Raw genomic sequence first — 21,836 nt, forward strand, 5'->3', positions numbered from 1 at the left:
TCTTTCATCCGTGAGGCTAAGAGCGCTCCACCATTTTAAATTCACCTGCTTTAGCTGAGGCGAGGTGCAGATAGACAGGCTGAAAGAGAAAGATGGGAGAAAGAAGAAGAGAGGGAAAGAGAGGGGGAGAGATCAAAAGCAGGTGGATTTCCCTGAGAGAGGTTTAGACGCCAGGTATCGTGGGAGAGAGAGAGGGGAGAAAATAGGAAAGGGGGGCTGTAGCCCATGGGGCTCTGTGTGGGAGACTCATGGGAGAGGTGCGTGTGCGTGTGCGTCCACATCTAAGGGGACCCGTGGAGGAGAGCCAGACAGGTCCAAGTATGCAATTTATCAACACAGCTTCATGTTATTGGTCCTTTCTCAGCCCTAGAGAGATATTATGCTACTTGGTATCTCATTTATGTGCGCAGCATTATCTAATGTAACCATTATGATTGTTTCATTTTATTACAAAGCGTACTGTAGTTCAGTGTCAGAATTTCTTCGGTGACTCATTTAGCTACTATGATTTGTGTGCGCATATGGTTTATTTGAAATATAATAAAACACATGACACAAATGCAGTCAAGGTAAGCAAGTCTGGGTTCATAACAATAAAAGAGTGGGTAGAGGTGCTTAACATACAGGCTGATTTGTATTCAACTGCATCTGCCAGGTGTGAATTTGCATGTGGGTCTGAACCGCTATGAGCATACTCCAGACAAGCTCTCAAGTGTGCTTTAACCCTGTGTAAAAAAACAGCCCTTCCTCTCACCCGCATTACAAATTTGTGCTTTAACTCTTGAGCTCTGAGATGGAGCCCATATACGATTCCATCAAACCCTGACGTGGATTCATTTGGATCAATTAGGGCCGCTCATTTATCAGGTGCATGCTTTAAGTGATCGTTTCCAGCCCAGACCCCTCCTTTAGAGCGAGATCAGAGGCTGGAGCTTAATTCAATCCCACTGCCGCTTTAATTGACGAATTTAGCATTGTGCTGAGAGAAGCTGTCCATTTAGAATGAGGGATGTGCGGCTAAGGAAATAACAGGCCTCTTAATACCACACGAGAGCAAATAGGAGATTTGTCAATGTTGCCAATAAATGGAGGGAACGCGATTAGACAACGCTAGGTTAAGTTAGCATACGGTGCATGGACTCAGATAGCAGAACTGGGGGCTTTAGCTCAATGTTTTGTCCCAAGTAAGTTATTAAGACACAGTAGAAGGGGTTTCAATACTGAACAAAAGAGCAGATGGCATTACTGATGCAAGACAAATGAAGACACGTGGCAAGTTAGCCAAGCTCATTGTGTAGCTTGATGGTGTTTGTTAGCTCTGCAACAATCACTGTTTTGAATGTCAAAGAGTTTTGTTTTTTTGTGGGGGGCCCAACAATGGATCAGTGCTTATCAAAATACAGTACAACACCAATTTAACACAGCAGGTAACAGAAGCCAAGCAGCGAACAGTACAATGTATAGTTAGTAGTTCACACCCAAACACCCTTCGACACATCTGTCGCTAAGCCCTGATTATTATCATTTTTATCTGTACTTTCATCTTTTACTCGTGTCACATCAACCTTGTTAGTGTACCAGTGACTTTGAAATAACGAGCAAAATATCAGCAGGTAACCACTGCCAACTTTCTGTGACTTTTATTCTTATGCCCTTTGAAATAAAAGACGGTGCCATTATGTGTGGCACCCAAGGCCAGCAGGCCCTGTCGGACAACCCCCTACTGCTCACTCTTTGGTCCCCCAAAGTAACCAGGGCCCCCTGTCACGAGCTGCCTGAGGATCTCAAAACCTCTCTTATAGCCTGGGTGCAGACCCTTTTAAGGAAAAGCCCACCCAGGGCCATTTGGGGACGTTCGATAATTCTTCTTCTCTTGTCCAGGGGTGGGCTGCCTTTTTCAGACCCCCCCAGTACCGCCTTATTTCTCCTTCCTGTCACTAGCTATCGGCGTTAGCCACTCAGAGGCTTTGAGCGGCTGTAGACACGCTCCCCGTATGGCCACGCTCATCATGCTAATTTAATCCGTTCATATTCAGATGCTAATCGAGCTGTGCTAGCTTGAGCAGTAGTGCTTTTTCAGGGCCCGACACAATGGGTTATGATTTCCTCCTCTCTCCTCTCCTCGGTCAGTTTGGAGTGCTAAATACAATCCACTTCTCCTAGTGAGGTGAGTTTGACAATCCTGCACTTGGCAAAATGAGTTATTTGTTGGCTACTATTTATTTCAAAAGAGTGTAAGTAAATTATTTAATGGTCCTCTAGATAGTATATCCCATTATTACTGGATCCCAAAACAAAACAAACTAAATTTTAGGGAGTTAAGAAAACACAGAGGGACTAGTATTAATGCACATAATTGTATTAATGCATTTCTGAATGTTTAGTTTACAGAAAAAGAATGTGATTTGAATGTGCCTATCAATTGTGGCAATATTTGAAAAAATAAATTAATTAATTCTAAAATTCTTTTAAATCTTTCCAACTGCACTTGTTTTCTCTATTTTACCTTGGATGTAATGCCCTTATTCTCCCAATTACTCTAAGAGCCCCCTCAATCACACAACAAATGACCCAGTCACTGCCAGTGCCACATTAACCATAGCGAGAAAAGGTGCTTCATATGGCTTTAAACAGACATTTACATCCCAATTCATTGCCAGGCTTCGTCCCTATCTCTAATAAATGGGGGGCTGTGGAATGGGAATAAGTGTATGGAAATATTTAATTAAGAAGCAATCATGGCCGTGGGTGATTTTCTATTTCAATCTCGCTAACCCTTAAACTGAAACAGTGGGAATTCTAATTAGATTAATACCACTATGCAAATGTATGGCATTTTTGAAAAGGCAAGGCCCACGACGTAATCAGTTGAGTAAATAAGCAGGAGGGGTGTGTTTTTTGGGATGGGGGTTGGGTGCCAATATGAAAGTGTAAACTATTAAGAAACATGATGGGGCAATCCAATGCCGGGCTCATTCCTTGCCTTCCAAAAAATAGCGTTAATCATACCAGTATACACAGTACTGTATTAGACTGCAAAAATAGATGCGTGGGAATTCATGGAGGCACAGCTGATGAATATTGTTTCCGTTCGGAAATGTGTTTCTTTTGAGAATGTCTGCAAGTGTCTGCAGTATTTTGAGTTTAAAGCCAATTATAGGGAAAACTTGGCTCTGTAAAGAATGACCAAGCATCCTTGAAACAGGGCCTTGCATGTGACTGTGCGGGCCTGAACTCATTACGCCAACGACATTACCAGTCTGATCTCATCAGACGCCACACACTGACGTCCGGGGGGCACAGCGGGTATGTGGGCCGGAGTGCCAGCTCTAAATGGGATTCTTATCCCAGCATCTCTCGTCGCCATCAGAGTCTCTGCCGAAGATGCAACGCGCCATATCTGTAACTTCATTAAACGTGTCCATTACATCACTGGGAGGCTGTATTAGATCAGCCCAGGGAGCGGATTTAATCAGAGTTCATTGGGGTAATATCTTCAAATGGGCGAATCTCTTGTCTGCGTCACTTCTGATATATTTCCTACACTAGGTGTGTGAGATCATTGCCATATTATGATCTTTAATGTGACATTACAATTTAATAAAGCCATTAAGAGACTATGTTTCTTTTTTTAACTAGTTGTTTTCTATTTTAACATGAAGCAATTTGAGCTCACAGGATTTACATCTGACGCAAGACAAACCCTAGGCAGTAAAAGGTGTTGGCAGTTAGAGCAAACATCACAGGGTCCTTATGGGACATCATTTAACTGGGAGTTGACATTGTAAACCACCACACCCTTAACCAGCGGAGCTAATCATCATTGTTGTGGTAGGGGATTTTCTGTATGAGGGCAGGGAGACGGAGGTAGCCGGGTTAAAGGTCACAGTAACGGATTAGGTGTCTAAGACATTTAGGGTTTCAATGGGCTGTAAGTGACAGAGCGGGGGAGAGGTGTGTCTGTGCATGTCTATGTGTATGTGCGTGTGTGTTTGAGGACAATCCTCGAAGGAGGCTCATCTAACATCCAGAGGGGAAGCCAGGATAGAGCCCTGCGGTACCCCAGGGGCCTTCAAGCCATCTGCTGCCCCTAGGCTAATACCCCAGCAGACGCTTCAGCCTCCCCTGGATCAGCCGGGGATGGACAGGAGGGAGGGTATCATGTGGGGTGGGGTGGAGGAGTTGGAGGATTCTTTTACCCCGGCAGGGTGCATCAGGCTCGTGGTAGGACTGACCTAGGGGTGTGGCTCGATGGGTGGTGGAGATTTTCAGCAGAAGGTGGATTAGGAGAGGCAGTGAACTGCGATTGGGCAGATAGCTGAGGGCATCTGGAGTGTGAAGGAGACTATCTCATCGGAAAAAGGCACAAGACTTTATTGACCATATTACAGTACTATTTGACTTTGTCTTTCTTGTGTAAATAAGAACAAGACTGAGTATCTGAGTGCTCAAAAAAGCTGAAAGTACTTGTTTTAACAAGTGGGGAAGAGGCATACAAGTGGTTAGAGTCTGTGATTGGGAGGCATTACGGCAGACCATCATATAATGAATTAATCATTGAAGTATCATTAGTGTGTGTCGTGGGTTATGATAATAAGACTAGAATTACCATCTCATATCCCAATCGTTTCTCATATACGGCATGTTCGATTTTTCACTCCAATGGTAACGCAAGCCTCCTGTGGAGGTCGGAGGTGGGTGGGTGGGGTGTGTGTGTGTGTGTGTGTGTGTGTGTAACTGTATCTCTCATGGAGAGTAACATGAGACAGCCCATGGGGAGACAGGACAGAGAGACCATCTCTTTAAACAACAAGAGGGAAAAGACAAAAACAAGACAACAATAAAAAGCAAATGACTATCAAATGTACCCAGAAATATTCAATCATAACTTACGACTGATGGACACTGCAGTTGTAGAAGACAAAGTCGACACTGGCAAACTTCTTGCCCGTCTCCTTAGACTTCAGATAGAGCTTCACCACCCGCTTGTCACCTGCACCAAACAGATACATGAAAATAAATGTATTTAGAATATTACTATTCTCTAAATCTTTAAAGTTTTAGAGAAAATATAACCAAAAACCTGAAACACCACACCTAACAACTTTATTTATTCACAGGGAATACATGTGACAAATGGAATGTATATTAAAACTATTTATTCATCGACACAATGTCACACCTTAAATTTGAATTCCACTTGTGTGACCTCAACAGATAACACGCACACACAAAGAAACACTGTAGCTTAGCAACATACCGCTCATGTCACACCCACAGTAGGGTGGCATTAAAAATAGCTGCACCAATCAGTGTTTGGATGCCAGGGCTGATGAGAACTCATAATGGGGCATAATGGGCTCAGTTGAAGAACTACTGAGATGTCGCTTTGAGGAAACTTAGAGCACACTATCTGACATGTTTTCAGTGCTTTGAATAGGGATACCAAACAAGTTTTTATTGTTTGTGGCTTGACAGAATTGGACATGAAACAGGTGCATAATCTCTGCACAAAAAAAAAAAAAAAGATATTTTTAAATATACCGATAAACCACACTGAAGTCACTGCTTTGAAAAGAAGCTAGGAGCATAACCAGTGTTGTTTAGATAGAAAAAAATAAAATAAAATGAAACTGACAACAGTGCGTAATGCATGATAATGGGAATTCAAAAACAGTTGTATTTTCAGTAGATTAATGTAGAATTGTGTTTGGGGCTTTGGAAGGGAATAGGTGAGTGTTATTGGTGGTGACACGGTATTCTGAATATAGACACACACTAAACAACTCGTTTGGTAACATTAAAATTCTGTTCTAGCTTTCCAATTACAAAAAGAGCCTCTTATGAGGAGACACAGCCCATGGTGATGAACATACAGGATATACAGTGCTACAGATAGGCACAGGGGAGAGGGAAAAGGAAGATGGCATAAAAAGAAAACGTGTCAAATGGAATACGGAGTACCGCTCACCGTAAGTACCATAAAAAGAGTTCATTACTAAATTCCTCAAATATATCACCAAAACTCCCCATATCCACACCCTGCTACCACCCAGTGACCTCACTACCCCGATGACTTCATCACCCTGCGCCCTTCCTGTCCAGACCTTTGTTCCTTGTGATGGGGATGATCTCCCGGACGGAGGGAGACAGGCAGAAGATGTGTCCACCCTGGATCTGTCCCTCCGTCTCCACGTAGTCCTCGAAGGAGCAGTTGACCCCTGCTGACAGATCAGGCACGTTACGAGCCTGGAGGACCAGCTAGAGAGCGAGAAAGAGAGGGACAATCAGTACAAGATCAATGAAAGGACATGGTGTACATGGATTGTTATAAGATATGACATGAGGGTTAATGGATGTTGGAGGGGGTGGGGGGGTTGGGTAGGCGGATTAAAGCATGGGTATGAGTAAATGTGACAGCAGCAGGAATAAAGGGGGTGAGTGCTTGTGTGTGTATACATGTGTGAGTCAGTATGAGCGGCTATTACAGCAAGGTTATTGTGTTTGTGCAAACTGTAATCAGTCAAACTTATGTGGTTACTTTGAGGAGCTGCTGACAGAATGAGAGCTCTCACGTGCGCACACACACACGCTTACAGATTTCCATGACATCAATGTCAAGAGTGAGAAAAGCAAGTTCCTAGTTAAATCTACATGTAGGTGTTGTTTTATTGTTGAAATGGTAAAACTGTGTAATTTCCACTACAATTAAGACATACCTGAACTTCAGACATGGTGACAGAGATATTTCTTGGCTGAACAGTGAGCTCCACACACTGTCTCTGGTCGGAGGCAAACCTCTGGGGCTCTCCGGCTCGTTCACACCGGTCCTTGCGTGAACAACTAGGGAGCGGCAGCAAAAGAGGAGGAGAAAGAAAGGACAGAGGGAAAGAAAAGGAGGAAGAGGGAAAAATTAGGAGATGGATAAGAAGAGAGGTTAGGACAGAATGAAGGAAAGAACAAAAGATGAGGGGAGGAGAGAAGAGACAGAGAATATGAGCGACTGTTAAGCTAATATGACAATCATATTAAGATGACAAACATGCACAGCCATCACCGTCACACAGAAATGGGAGCAATAACAGAAGACAAATAGGCTAATAGCTTTCCCCAGCCATTACTGTAGGTCTTTACATCATTACCTTATTGGCCCCGACATTTGTGCAAGAAACGCTTAGCTATTTGAACATCCAGTCCCCCTCATCTTTTCAGTTTACAGCCCCACCCAAGTCAAACTTCTCATGAGATATACAGGCAATCGTTAAAGTTTCCCTGAACCGTAAAAATGATACAATTCCTACCAGCCGCATATCAATGGGGTCAGCAATTTCCCCCGCTTATTACGAGCCAACTGATCGTGCTAAAATTCAGCATACACCCCTGTATTGTGGCGGTTTTACTATTAGCTATTCATAATGCATTAGCTATCACTTCACCTTCGCACTAACAACAACTGGTCCCGGTGGTGAGAGGAAAGTGCTGATGTGGCGTTTGGCGAGGCCTTAACAATAAGAAGGAGGCAACAAAAATGCTAACTGCCTCCTCTGAGCAGCAGCACCCCCCATTCCCGTTTTAGTTAGCCTTCACTCGAGCTCAGCAAGAAAAAGCTGTCGCCAACCACTCCCCCGGGAGTCACTAACTCTCTCTCTCTCTCTCTCTCACTCTCACTCACACACAAAGGTATGTACACGTTTTGTCATTATGGACCTCTTTTCTTTCTATTGCTTCTCTAGAGTGTGACTATGTGAATTTGTTTGAATAAAGTGTGCTCTATTCCACTGTTGATTGAAGCTGTGTGTGTGTATACATGTGTGAGTCAGTATGAGCTAAAAGCACCTGAGGGCTGAAACAAGGCTTATCAATAATTCGTCTATTAATACCAATTTGCCTGCAAGGGCCTTGGCCAGATTTGACAACACTATCAGGTCAGAAATGAGCGAGCTGTATTCAAGAGACAAGGTCAAAATGTGCCCAAACGGAAGGATATCTCTGGATCACCATTATGAAATGAAAAAATGGAGAAACACAGGTGGTGTGTGTGTGTGTGTGTGTGTGTGTGTGTGTGTGTGTGTGTGTGTGTGTGTGTGTGTGTGTGTGTGTGTGAGAAGTACGTGCATGTGCCTTGAGGAAAGACAGGTTGGTGATATGTTTTGTAAGTTTAATTAACGCACAGTAAGATGGCATTATGCCAAATGCTTGAGGTGTTCCAACTGTGGTTTAACATCCTGTCACCTTTCAATAACATGGAATTGTTCTCAGACTCTCCTATGTGCATACAAACACACATCCTCAAGTCAAAGGGAGGAAATAGAGAGATTATGTAATCTCTCAAATACAAAGTTACTATGTATCACCACACTTGTGACAGTGATTAGATTTATTTTCTAAACATAACTACAAACCTCCACAATCTAATCATAAACAGTCTTACTGAGTCTTTATTCTTAAAGCAAACATAAGACCTAGTCCACAAACCAAACACTAACACTAGAAGTGACTAATCATTAATCTGTTGCCAAAAAGTTCCTACATAAGTATTAAAAAGTACACTTGTAGTGAAACACACACTCAACACACAGACACACACACACACACACACACACACACAAACAAGCTAAATACCACTAAGATATATGGGAGTGTCAGTGATGCGGGCTGCCAAGCTGTGTTGTTATTTATGTGCTATTAACAGGTTTAGCCGGTTGACAGACTTCAAAAGGATAAATGTATCTCTACTGACAGGGAGCTTTTAAGTTGTAGAAGTTAGATGTCTTCTATGAATCATACTTATGTGACTAATTAAAAGGTGTTAGAGGCATTTTACTGAAGTTATAACAAGGAGTTTAAAATAGTTCCCGAGGGCAACACAGGCCACATTCAAAGCAACAACTGGCTGCCTACTTTTCTACTGTGTGCAGTGTTTAGGTTCTCTATACATTTCATGTATATGGTCAACACTATGAGGTAAAAAGAAAGAGTCAACTGTTTAAAAGGTATAGCAGTTAATTTAACAGCACATCAACAATCATCATGGTCTGGTCATGCCTGGGCGCCTCCCTAGGGAGGTGTTCCAGGCACGTCCAGCTGGGAGGAGGCCTCGGGGGAGACCCAGGACTAGGTGGAGGGATTATATCTCTAACCTGGCCTGGGAACGCCTCGGGATCCCCCAGTCGGAGCTGGTTAATGTGGCCCGGGAAAGGGAAGTTTGGGGTCCCCTGCTGGAGCTGCTACCCCCGCGACCCGACCCCGGATAAGCGGATGAAGATGGATGGATGGATGGATCAACAATCACATTTTAACGCAGCTCAGGAAGCGGAGGGCGCCGAGACACTTTAGTGTTCAAGATTTCAGTACAACTGAATTTCAGAAAATGGTAGTTCTGAATATCATGGTCTCTCTAAGATTCAGCATGTTAAGTCTTTACAAGGCATAATTAAATGTACAACCTAGTTACACTGAAAAAGTCTCAAATGAAAGTAACTACAGACATCTTCACGGTTGTAGACAGCCACAAAAAGCCCCAAGGCCAGACCACACATTTGTCCACAGTCTCCATTCTCTACAAAAGCTCTCAAAGGGAAAATGCACAGATGAGTGGTGATTGTGCCAGTTATTGTTTTTCAAAACTTGTGACACTTATTTCTGTCCTACATTTTAAAAAACTCTGTTAACATGGAATATATGTATTAAAAAAAACTGAGAACTAAACTGATACCTAATTCAGTGTCAATAGAGTAGATCTGATCATCAGTTCAAGCCTTGATACTTTTTTCAGCAGATAATAATTTGAAAATAACCCCTGGACAACCTAGATTCTATTTTAGAGTGAATTTTCCCTTGGAGTGTCTGGGGTGACAAAAGACCATTCATGTGGGTGCTTTCACTCCAACATGATCAACTAACACACATCTAAACACTTCCTTTACAATGATCTACTATACAATGCAATGGAAGAGTACCTGGGTAAATGAATGTGTGCATGAGTGTGTGTGTGGTACTTACACATTGTGGAGGACACACCATCCACAGTGAGGGTCTCTGGAGCCCAAACACTCCCCACAAGTGGTGTACTGCTCGCAGCTTTCCACTGGAACTCTCACCACCTAGGGGAAGAGAGAGAGAGAGCGAAAGAGAGAGAAATAATTAGTATCCTTGTTGTAATCAAACTTGTAAAATGAGCATAATATTCAGCTGGATGGAGATGAGCATTTGACAGCTTATCAGACTGATTTAATTCAACAGTCAGAGTGTGTGTTTGTGTCTGTGTGTGTGTTGCTGAGATTGAAAGAGAGCTAGTCTGTGAGAAGTGTGTGTATATTTGTGCATGCGTGTGTTCCGGTGAGCGATTCCAGTCCAGCGGTGTGTGACAGCCTCTAGTGAAGCGTGTACAGGAGAGGCTTCGCAATGCAGGCTGGGACACCTGACAAGTGGCTGTGGTAACAGTGCTGTGATTGACAGGTGACCTCAAAAACCAATGGGAGGCAGAGGAGCAGAAGGACAGACCCCCAGTGTGTGTGTGTGTGTGTGTGTGTGTGTGTGTGCGTGCGTGCGTGCGTATACGTGTGGTCATGTGGATGTATGGATGAGAGAGAGAGAGAGAGAGAGAGAGAGAGAGAGAGAGAGAGAGAGAGAGAGAGGATTAAAGCACAGAGCCTGTGCAACAAGGCTACATATGTTGCCTTGTGCATACATTAGCCCTCACTCCTGCTAAAGGTGATGACAGATGGTTCACAACATATCCCCAATGGGTCTGAAAGTGTGTGTGTGTATTTCAAGATATTCGCGAGAGATGTGAGTGTGTTTAACTGTGTGACAGACAGATTGCTAGCAGATGCGTAGAATGCTAGTGTGCGACAAAGTAGGCATGTGTGTTTGCGCGCACATGTGGTGAAAGTGTCAGCGCCACATTCAACTTTTCTTCACCAATGGGTCCCAAGTTGATGAGTCACTTGATCTCCCTGTGTGTGTATGTATGTGTGTGTGTGTGTGAGAGTGTGTGTGTGTGTGTGTGTGTGTGTGTGTGTGTGTGTATATCAAATTGCCACAGCAGGCTAGTTTTAAATCATGCAGCAGAGAGTGAGCCAGCTGATCAGTAAGTAACAGCATTCAACAACCCTACCCTTAGGTGCCACTATTATAGCGTGGACCCCATCCAAGTGGTATGTGGGGACTAAAGCAGTGACTGGCCACGTGGGGCCTGAGGGTAGGGATGGGAGGGGAGTGACAGAAAAATGTATGGAGGAATAAGAGAAAAAAAACTTAAGTAAAAAAGAGAGCAGAGGCCTGAGGTAGGAGATAAAGCTGGTTAGCTGCAGGACGGAAACCAGGCAGACAAAGGAACGCAGCGCTGAAATATTAAACTGAGGCCGGGATTCCTCTGTGAGCTTTAAGTACAATACAGATATGAGATAGGTATGACATGGTGGAACTCATTTATGCTCTGACATATCTTGTATCAGACTGGCCTTGGGGCTTTTTGACATAGCAATACTGCTCAAGCAATGGGCAGACAGACAAAAACACTTGACACTGTGTGCCAACAATCCCCCTTTTTTTCATTTCTATATTTCCTTTTCCCCACTATACATTTGGTTATTTCCATTACTATCTATGCTCCTTCTGCTACTTTATCTGCCCCACAATCTTCTCTCCAAGATTCATCCTTCTCTAAGCATCCCATTCATTCATTCTACAGACTTCAGTACAGTAGCTTTCTAGCTGGCTAGCCGCCCAGAGAGAGAAAGACAGATGAAATGATGCAAACGAGCAATGGTGGGGACCCGAGGGGGGAGAGAAGGAGCTGGTCATCTACTGAAAGTGCTGGCTGGATGGATGAATAGAGGACAAGAGAGGTGTAATGGAAGACACACACTGGGAGAATCGTTGAGGACATTGTGCTGAGTAGATGGGATATGGTGTCAGACGGCTGCTATGTGTCATTGTCAGAACGAGTGTGAGTCTAGTTTTCATCTGAAAGGAGAGCTGAAAGAAAGATGGAACAAGGGATTGGTGCGTCTTAGATAATGTAAGGATGACAGAGGGGGGAAATGTGTGTGAATGAATGTGCAGATAATGGACAGGTGGACAGGATGTCTTTCAAATAGTTTATGATTTAACTAAAAAAAAATACAAAATGGAGAGAAGGAGCCTGAATGGCCTGTTCCTCAAAATCATCACGGACAGACCAATTCCTCTCTTCTCCATAAATCATCATGACTGTGATTAAGGACAATGGTCCACATAAATCATACTAACTCTATAGGTCCTTGGTGAGCTAGCATAACCTTATCACTACCCTGTGTAATGATAGATATATGGACTATTGTAACAATTGTTCCCGTACTATTAGTAGTAAAGACACTATGGGCATACAGCTGTTGATGTGGTAGGGGGCTATGATGGTTGTTTTTCCCAGTGGGGATATAAAATGCTTTACTGAAGAGGGGAATGCACTTGTATAACCGCATGTAGATCGAAAAAATGTGTGCCTGCATGTGTGCTGGGAATACTGCTTACCCACAGACCCACATATACACACTCCCTCGCTGTCTCCCTCCTTCGGTCTCTCTCGATGGCTCTTTTAATGAAAGCCAATTCCCGACAGTGTGCCACATTACTCCTTTAAATGACCTTATAAACCAAGGCCGCCATCTCCTCTCTCTTGCCATCTCCTTATTTACAATAGCATCCACCGCTGTAACTCAATTCTCCTTCCTCGCTCTCTCTTCCCGTGTTGTCAGCCCTCTACCCCAACCATATCGCAACGCCATGACATCTCCTTTCTGCTATAAACTTTCCACCTTTCCTCTCCAATCTGTTTTTACAGAGCGCTATCACCTGCCTTTAAACGTCCAGCTAACGGGCTTTGCGACGGTCACCCCCAAAACCCAAAGGACCTGTAAAGCTTTCAGCGCAGCTTTTCATTGATTGTTAAATCTTCAAACATAAAAGGATCAGCCTTGTTGCAGCTTCTTTCTTTTTTTTTTAACATTCAAACACAGGGGGAGTCTATAGTAGAGGAGAAGAGGAGTGGGGCTTAGCGGAGATGTCTACCAGAAGACAGCCTCTTTTACGGGTTACACTGTCTGTGAGCCAATGGGAAGAAATCACAGTTTATTTTCAGTTATTTTTAGATTCTGCATGAGACTCTGCATCATAAATTAGCAACAGCCATGCCTCCTTGAACAACTACCACGGAACCTCTTGCGCTTAACACCTAATTTTGGCTGAATCATGCAGCTCAGCGACAAATAGTAGTGAAATTTGGTTTTACTGCAGAGTTCCCACGAGTCAAAGTGTAGGATATCACTTTAAGGAAAGAGTGCACATACACAATCAGCTTTCCATAGATACATTTAAGAAAACTGTGTGCATTCGGGGTAAAAAGTCACATTTTCAGTTTGCAGAGAAAAATCTCAACTTGTGGCTCTTTTTATTGCTCCTCTCCTTCCACCCAAACCTTACTCTGTAATCTTAACTAGCTGTGGTTGAGCAGAAAAACTAAAAAATGTGATTTAACCAGTAGCTGACAGAATGAGCGGACAGCAAGGGGAGGAGGATGAGGAAGATGAGGAGAGATTATAACCTGTCATCATGCCTCCATCATTCTTCGCTGTAAACTGACATTAACCACACCTGCATTATTTCAGCAACCGTCAATCATCTTCTTGTGGTCTAATCTGTGCTGGCAGTGAACACCCATGTGCATGAAAAAAAAAAAAAAAAATCTATATCTACCAGCACAGCCACTAAATGTCCCAGAACCACACTGAATATCACAAAGAAATGAAAATAAAAAGAGGGTTAGGGTGCAACTGTAGCTCAAAATGTGTTGTGGTTATCATTACTAGGGATGTCACGAGAACCGGTACTTTGGTACCAAAATTCAAAAAATGTGACAGTACTCATTTTTCAACAGTACCATAGGTATCAGGGGATGCAATCCTTCCACACCTGACTGGGGCAGCATATAAGCCTAACGTTACACGTGTTCTAGTCTGCCGCTAAATGCTTTAGAAGAAGAAGAACACCGACCAGCACAGAAAAACGAGAGAGAAGCGCCTCATCTTCGTGCACACTGACTGCTTGACCGCAGTCAACCTCTGGCTTTACCGTACATCTCTAGCATCGGCTTTCACTTCACTTGGAGCTCCCAAACTGAATGTAAGCCTGTTTCTCTCTGCCGATGTCGGTCACAAACAATTAATGTTTAAGTATTATTGTTCTTTTTTTCCCCCTTTCTTTTTTTACACACCGTGGTATCGACTTTGGTACCGAGAATTGTGTACTTTTGGTGGTATCAGTACCCACTACTTGATTTTGGTATTGTAACATCCCTAGTCATTACTGTGCAGTGAGAGTAATTCATGATGCCATCTTCTGCTTTGGCATCAGTGTGTCATTCCTACAATTGGTCATTAGAAATGGTAGTTCTACCCAGTAGTGGTCCGGCGATCCCTAAGGCGTAGTGCAGAAACGTGTCTCTCAACAGGGTGTCCATGTAAGTGAGCCAGTTCTCCCAGTGCTGGAATACCTGCTCAGGGGGCGCTATATCAAAGGCTGGGTTAGCATGTGTGCATTGACTGGATTGTAAGGGGCTTAGGAGATCAATGACTGGCTAGGAACTCAAAGTGTTGACTGATTGGAGATAAGCAGCAAAGCAAACAAGACTCGGAGAGAGTCTGGCACCGAAAAGCAGGAGAGGTGCTGAAGGACGGGTGAAGAGAGGGAGGATGCGCAAAGGTTGTGTAGTAGGAGAAATGAAAAGTGAGGAAAAGCAATCGCATCATTGTGTTCCATCTAAAAATCATCTGCTGTCACGTTCAATTTGCTGAATTGTGCCCTAATACTAAATCACGGTTACACTGCAGAGATGTTATTGACAGATCTGGCCATTGTGGTCAACTCAAATTGTTTGCTGCTGACCTGTTTTAGTGAATTAGGTCTTTATGTGTCACAGTAGAAGAAAATAGTGCCCACTGTGATAGCTGTAATCTCTTGCTTTTGCTCTCAAAACTCACTCCCTGCAGAATGTTCTGTCCTCCCTGCCTTTCTCAGCATCTTTATCTCTCTTATATTGTGTTTTGTCTGCCATTTCTCCCTTCCGATCAGCTCTCCTTCTCTTTCGCCTCTTTAATTTATCTTTTTATCCCCTTTCTTCTGCACTGGGCTCAATTATTCGTTTGCTCCATTGTTTTTCCTCTTCTGAAATACTGATCATTTCTTCTATACTCCATGCCTGTGAATAGAAGAAGAGGCTGATCAAACAGCTTATTGATTTGAGAACCGGTTTCATGAGTTCAAGGCCATTAAAGTTCACAATTCAAATTCCCTTCTACTTGGAGACTGCTATGACAACATATATACACACACACACACACACACACACACACACACACACACGGTACACACCATAACACTGCATTGTAGCTGTAGTAGTGCTTTCTCAGTGTAGGTGTGTGTTTGCAAGCCCCTTAAAACTAATATAGAAGCACCTTCAAATAAATTGTAGTAAAACTTTTGAAAAGCATTCACCCAACCTCTAAAAAAAAATTAGGGCTGTCACTCAATTAAAAAATGTAATCTAATTAATTACATACTCTGATTAATTAATCGCATACATAATTAACGATGTCTGAACCGAACATTTACAATAACTTCAAATGCACCACGAGGCTGTAGTTTACCAGTTTCATTGAACGCACCGTCTGTGTTGTTTTTCCAAAGGCAGCTGCAGATTGTTACATACCGGTGTTGAATCCTCTACAGTAAAACACAGTCACACTTTACACCGTTTAGCGTTAGCTGTCAGCATTTTAACCGTGTTTAATCCAGCTACTAGCTAGCGGTAGGCTAACGTTAGCTGCTGTCGAGTATAGTGTTAACTAGCGTCACGTGCAGCGGTGTTTGTGTTGCCTGTAACGTCTGTTTCAGAGCATCAGAGAGAAGCGCAGACATATCAGTGGCACCGGATTTCAGTAGCCAGGGTTGGCAGGAAGAAGATTTATGAAGTAAATGTTCCAATTAATGATCCAGGCAGCGCATTCTCGTCTCCTTCCTTCATTTTACAGTCCAATGGTGGCTAGAACGGCTCTGGGTCAAACGTCAATATGGAATAGATTAATCTGCGTTATTTTTTCTCAGATTAATTAATCGAAATTAACAGGTTATTTTGACAGCCCTAAAAAAAAATATAACGTGATAAATGTCCTTCATAATGTTCAATAGTGATAATTGTGTATTAAGTGCTGAAGTAATACCACCTGCAAAAATACCTCAAGAAAAGGCAAAAGAATTCGTCACTTTTTCCTACAAAAGTAGAAAGATCACTCATCACACGGACATTCCCATTAACTCTTCCAAAAAGAGCGAATAGCAAACTATAGGTCAATGCACTTTCTCACTCTTTGTGTAGCAATTTGTCCATAATACTCTGGCCCTCTTGAGAGAGAGAGACTGACAGAAAGAGAGAAGAGAGAGAAAGTGGAATAAGAGCGCAAAAGAGGAAAACTGAGACAGAGACAAAGGACGAGACGGAGATTGAAAAATGGCAGAAAACAAAGAATTGGAACAAAGACACTGTAGAGAGAGAGCGAGCGAGAGAGAGAGAGAGAGAGAGAGAGAGACAGAGAGAGAGAGAGAGAGAGAGAGAGACAGAGAGAGAGAGAGAAAGAGGTAAATGTGACCAGCTAAGGTACACAGGCCTAGGGGTCGTCTAATTAAGTGAGGATGGGAGAGGCCGGTGGTCTGGTAAATGACTCTGTCACTTTAGTAAATGGACTTGGTGAGGAGTGAGGAGCTACACAGCTGGCATTTCCATTAGCACTGCCAGGCGACCCACCACCATATACACATACAGAGAGAAAGAGGAAAAAGAAAAAAAAAAAAAAGAGGACAAATGCTGCTTTTCTTTATTTGCTCTCACAGGAGTCGCTGTGTGGAAGTCATGGCTGGTAGGTGTTTCGATAGATAGGGATTGTTGAAAGTTGGCAAAGAACTGAGCAGAATAAACAAAATGTGTCTGATTGAGTTTGTGCTAATATGTATGTTGTCGTTCAAAATTACTGCCAGGACGATGAACAGGAGCTTTTGAAATATTAAAATTGCAAATTAGAGAGAATTGGTTGAGACGAATCAATGTTTTTTCATCAATCAAAAAATCAAATCAAAGATTATTTTTTGGGCATTTTAGGCCTTGGTTTATATCGGACAGCTGAAGACATGAAAGGGGAGAGAGAGGGGGAATGAGATGTAGCAAAAGGGCCGCAGGGCGGAGTCGAACCCGCGGCTGCTGCGTCGAGGAGTAAACCTCTATATATGGGCGCCTGCCGCCTGCTCTACAAGGTGAGCTACCCAGGCGCAAAGTTACATCAAAACATTGTAAAGATATGTGAAAACAGTCAGATCTGATCAATGTTTGTCATGTTTTTCTGTGCCATCATCTGATGTTGCCATATGTCTTGATTGCACTAAAGAAAGAAAATACTTTATAAACTAAGACAGACAACCATGATTTCTGTAAGAGACAGATACTTGACTTGGGCGTTATGATTATTATTAGTCAACTAATCAATAAGGCAGAAAATTAAAGGGGTAAGTGCAGCAACCTAGTATTGCAGATTGTTCAAATGTGATGCAGCAGAGGAAGAGATGTCCTGACTCTCTTTAGTCCCTATTATGGATCAAACTTTAAACATGTTGGATCCTACATTTCCCATAACGCAACTGAACAGCATCTTTCATTAGCCTCTCCTTGCTTGGTAAATGCCAAAGTATTTTGAGCTTCATGCTTCTAGTTTGTAACAAAGCCTTTCCATAAGAAAATGTTAGTGTCCGAGCCCGAGTAAAGACATGCTTTATCACATCATTAAGGGTTTTTTTTCTCCATTTTTGACAAAGTCTAGAAAATAAAAGCCAAAAAAGACCTCACACACAGCCTGAGTAGCACTCCCTGTGGCGAGTAAACTGATGTTCATGCCCCTTTAAAATTCAACAAATAATGGATTGATTGCGCTTAAATCATTTATCTAGCAAAAATAGCAAACATTTGCCTCTTTCAGCCTCTCAAATGTGAGCATTTGCTGCCAAGCTAAATCTCTGTAGGTTTTAGACTGTGGGGTGTAACAAAGAAAGCACTCTGAAGAAGCCACCTTGGGTTGAGGAAACTTGTGATAGATGTTTATCAGTGTTTTTTTTCCTCCACATTGTATAGACAAACAGATTCACTGAAAAAAAAATATTTATAAAATATATAATGTTCTTTTTGTGATTTCCAACAGTGACTGGAAGTAACTTTTCGACAGCATTTCCCCATTCGATACTTCATAACTGAGTCTGACGATGCCTGCCGTGCATGAATTTGAAAAGAAATTTGACTTAAATTCAAAACAATTCCCTGTGCTGTCATGCATGAGCGACACTTTATTGTTCTTCCAAGTGTGACAGGTGGTTAAGGCACAGAACCGAATACAGCGACGTGCCACTTGGAGAGGCTCTGTGGGCCATGCCAGCTTTTGATTGGCCTCATCCAATGACAATCAGTCAAGACCACATCTTCCCACCCCAATCACTGTCAAGCAACAGGAGGACCGATTGCACAGCCGATTGATAGTGATTGAGAAGAATGGGGAGGAGGGGGGAGATGGAGGGAGAGAGAACCATTAACCTCCCTATCCATCTCACCCTCTTTTCTAACCCTATCAGTCTGCTCTATCACGCCATCCTTTGGGAAAAGACAGCGGAGTAAAACAGAGAGAGATGAGAGAAAGACAGAGCTATCTAGTGACAGCTAGACTTCCATTAGGACTGATAGCATCACACCAAAGACAAGTGTCTGAGCCCACTTTTCTGATGGGGTACGCACACATTTAATCGAGTACATACTCTCTTTTTTTTTTTTTCTTCTTCTTAAGGGAAAAACCACAAGAGAGAAGGATATGACTGGAAAGAGGGGAAAAGGGTAGGAAATGGAATTAAGAGAAAAAGAGAGAGAAGTGAAGTTTGAGATATTAAGAGACATGGAAACCATCCCTCTCTGGCTAATGATGGGATCTTGGTCAGTCTCCTCACATATCTGTCACTGTTAGAAGGAATGAGCATCTCTTAACTCATTTGTTTTCTTTCTCTTCTTTCATCATGTCACAGAAAGGAGGGGAGTAGGGCTGCAATTAACAATTATTCTTATTATTGATTCATCTGCAGATTATTTTCAGTTAACCAGTTTATTTTCCTCACTACTCTTGCAAACGTAACTGTTTTTATACACACAGCCAATGTCAGAGTACCCAACTGACAGTACAGACATTTGCCGTTACAAAAAAAGACGGTCTTCAAATATGGACCTCTACATACATGTTGAGTGTGCACTAACGTGTGAGTGACATTATTGTGTATGTTAGTTGCTAGTTTAAGACCGACGCAGTTGTCAATTTCCCGTCCAGCACCCACGTCGTTTAAATAGCAAATGCACTTGTGCCCATCTTTGCGCCCATGAGTGTGCTGGTCCTACAGGGAGGTGTGTTCAGGTGAATTCTTGGCATATTGCTATCTCGAGGCAGCGAGAAGGGATCGCGCCATTGACCAACAAAAACCTGGTCTAAAGTCAATAGCGCAGCATTTCATTGTTATTTTAACAGCAAATTAGTTAAATGTGCCTAGGCTCGTGCACAGCGCGCACACTATGCTTGTTACACACACACACACACACACACACACACACACACACACACACACAGGGAAGCGCAGCAGCACACAAATCCGCCATCATAATAGCAATGTGCCAAGGTACAAACGCGCCTGGCTTTTAAAGGGAATGGGAGATGATACTCTGATTGGTCTATTGCACATTACGCCCAAAACACACCTAGGAATTAATGAAGACACTAAGTACAACCCTTTTGAACCATGCGCCCAGCGCACGGACCCTTTTTTCCGCCGTTAAACTAGCAAAAGTGGTTTTGGACACGCCCTAAAATGCACCTGCGCCATGCGCTTCACGCCGCACCCTTAGATCATTAAAATAGGGCCCTTGGTGTGTGTTTGTCAGTCATTCACAGCCAGACTGGATGTATGAGCTTGATGATAGACTACATATGTTGCCTATGAAACACCTGTGTGTGCACATGTGGTGAAAGTGTCAGCGCCACATTCAACTTTTCTTCACCAACGGGCCCCAAGTTGATGAGTCACTTGATCTCCCTGTGTGTGTGTGTGTGTGTGTGTGTGTGTGTGTGTGTGTGTGTGTGTGTGTGTGTGTATCAAATTGCCACAGCAGGCTAGTTTTAAATCATCCAGCACAGAGTGAGCCAGCTGATCAGTAAGTAACAGCATTCAACAACCCTACCCTTGGGTAACACTATTATGGCGTGGACCCCGTCCAAGTGGTATGTGGGGACTAAAGCAGTGTATATGTATGTGCTCGGTCCTGTGCTGAGGAAGGTGCTATAATGGTTTGAACTCTTGTAATTGAGTGCCACCTGCACCAGCACTTTTCCCTTCTAGTCACTGTACTCCTTTCTACGCCTCGCTGCACCAGGTCTATTAACATTTACATAACAATGACCACCTCCTTGCTCAAAGTGTGTGTGTGTGTGTGTGTGTGTGTGTGTGTGTGTGTGTGTGTGTGTGTGTGTGTGTGTGTGTGTGTGTGTGTGTGTGCGCGCGCGTGTGTGTGTGCGCGTGCATTCAAGCTTTACACTGTCAGGAAAAAGATTAAGCTGGAGCTGTGCTCGTAAATCTAAATGAACAGGTTGGACTCTTAGTGGGATCAGTAGCTGAATGAAACTGAAGAAAATACATAATAAAAAAACTGGGGGAAAAAGATCCCCCTCTTCTAAATCTGTTCAAGCATTTATTTCAAATCACATTTCCTGCATGCTACACGTACGATCGGAGTGATGAAACAAAGTGTCAGCCTGGCTGATGTTTAAACGCCGCATTATGCACTTGTTAACTTCGGGAGTTCTATAGTCAGCCAGAGTTTGATAAATTATGGAAAATAAATCTTTGAGCTACTTAGAACTGACTGATTAGCTGTATCCAGTTCACTAAAATGTCAGTCTTGATTGATACAACCAGATGCTTATTATGTGTGTTGATGTCAGTCTGTGCTAATGTGTTTGCTAACGAGATTGGCAACGAACCAGTAATATGTGGATGTAAACAGACCGACACACAAATACACACAGGATTGATGTCAGACGAAACCCTATGGGTAAGATATTACTTGATGAGGCCTTGTTGAGCCAAAAACATAATAGAGATCATTGTTTGCTATTGTAGGGCCTCAAAGCAACATCTTGTGAATGGCACAAGAAATGTGTGTGTGTGTGTGTGTGTGTGTGTGTGTGTGTGTGTGTGTGTGTGTATTCATGAATGCAGATTCCTTGGAGGGATGCGAGTCTTGTTGAAATGTGGAGGAGAAAATATCTTTGAGGTGCCGAATGGAAAGTCAGACAATGGTGTTAGCCCACACACACAATACACACTCACTCACAAATATATGTTTGAATACTGAGTGTGTGTGCAAATGCAGATTCAAAGATATGCAGATGAGGTTGAATCAATGTAGAAGCACATGAAACACCACTAATACAAAATGCAATTGAGACATATATGCTTGTATGTGCTCACACACACACACACAAACGTACATTGGCACACATGTTAGACACTTCAATAAAGGTTGTCTCAAGCATACACATAATACAAAATTTCCCTCCACTTTATCAAGCCCTCCAAGTCCTTCTCGTCTGTTTCCAGGACGCCCGCAATCGCTCCAAAACACAGTCCCCCCTGTCCCACACCGGAGGAGATGAATATTCATGCTTTCAGCAATT

General features: G+C 42.9%; 1 protein-coding gene across 4 annotated transcripts in view; it reads right to left on the reverse strand.

Annotated features, from left to right (window-relative positions):
* Positions 1-21,836, reverse strand: part of plxna1b (plexin A1b) — a 197,189-nt gene that overhangs the window by 84,920 nt on the left and 90,433 nt on the right. For all 4 annotated transcript variants that reach the window (XM_078248071.1, XM_078248069.1, XM_078248070.1 and 1 more), the window contains exons 5-8: positions 10,003-10,103; positions 6,720-6,843; positions 6,108-6,261; positions 4,894-4,993 (exon numbers count right to left, since the gene is read on the reverse strand). In XM_078248071.1, the coding sequence (XP_078104197.1) occupies positions 4,894-4,993; positions 6,108-6,261; positions 6,720-6,843; positions 10,003-10,103 (479 nt within the window). The remainder of the gene's footprint in view (positions 1-4,893; positions 4,994-6,107; positions 6,262-6,719; positions 6,844-10,002; positions 10,104-21,836) is intronic.

This window comes from Sander vitreus, chromosome 4, assembly GCF_031162955.1.
Source record: "Sander vitreus isolate 19-12246 chromosome 4, sanVit1, whole genome shotgun sequence".
In the NCBI taxonomy this organism is placed as follows: domain Eukaryota; kingdom Metazoa; phylum Chordata; class Actinopteri; order Perciformes; family Percidae; genus Sander; species Sander vitreus.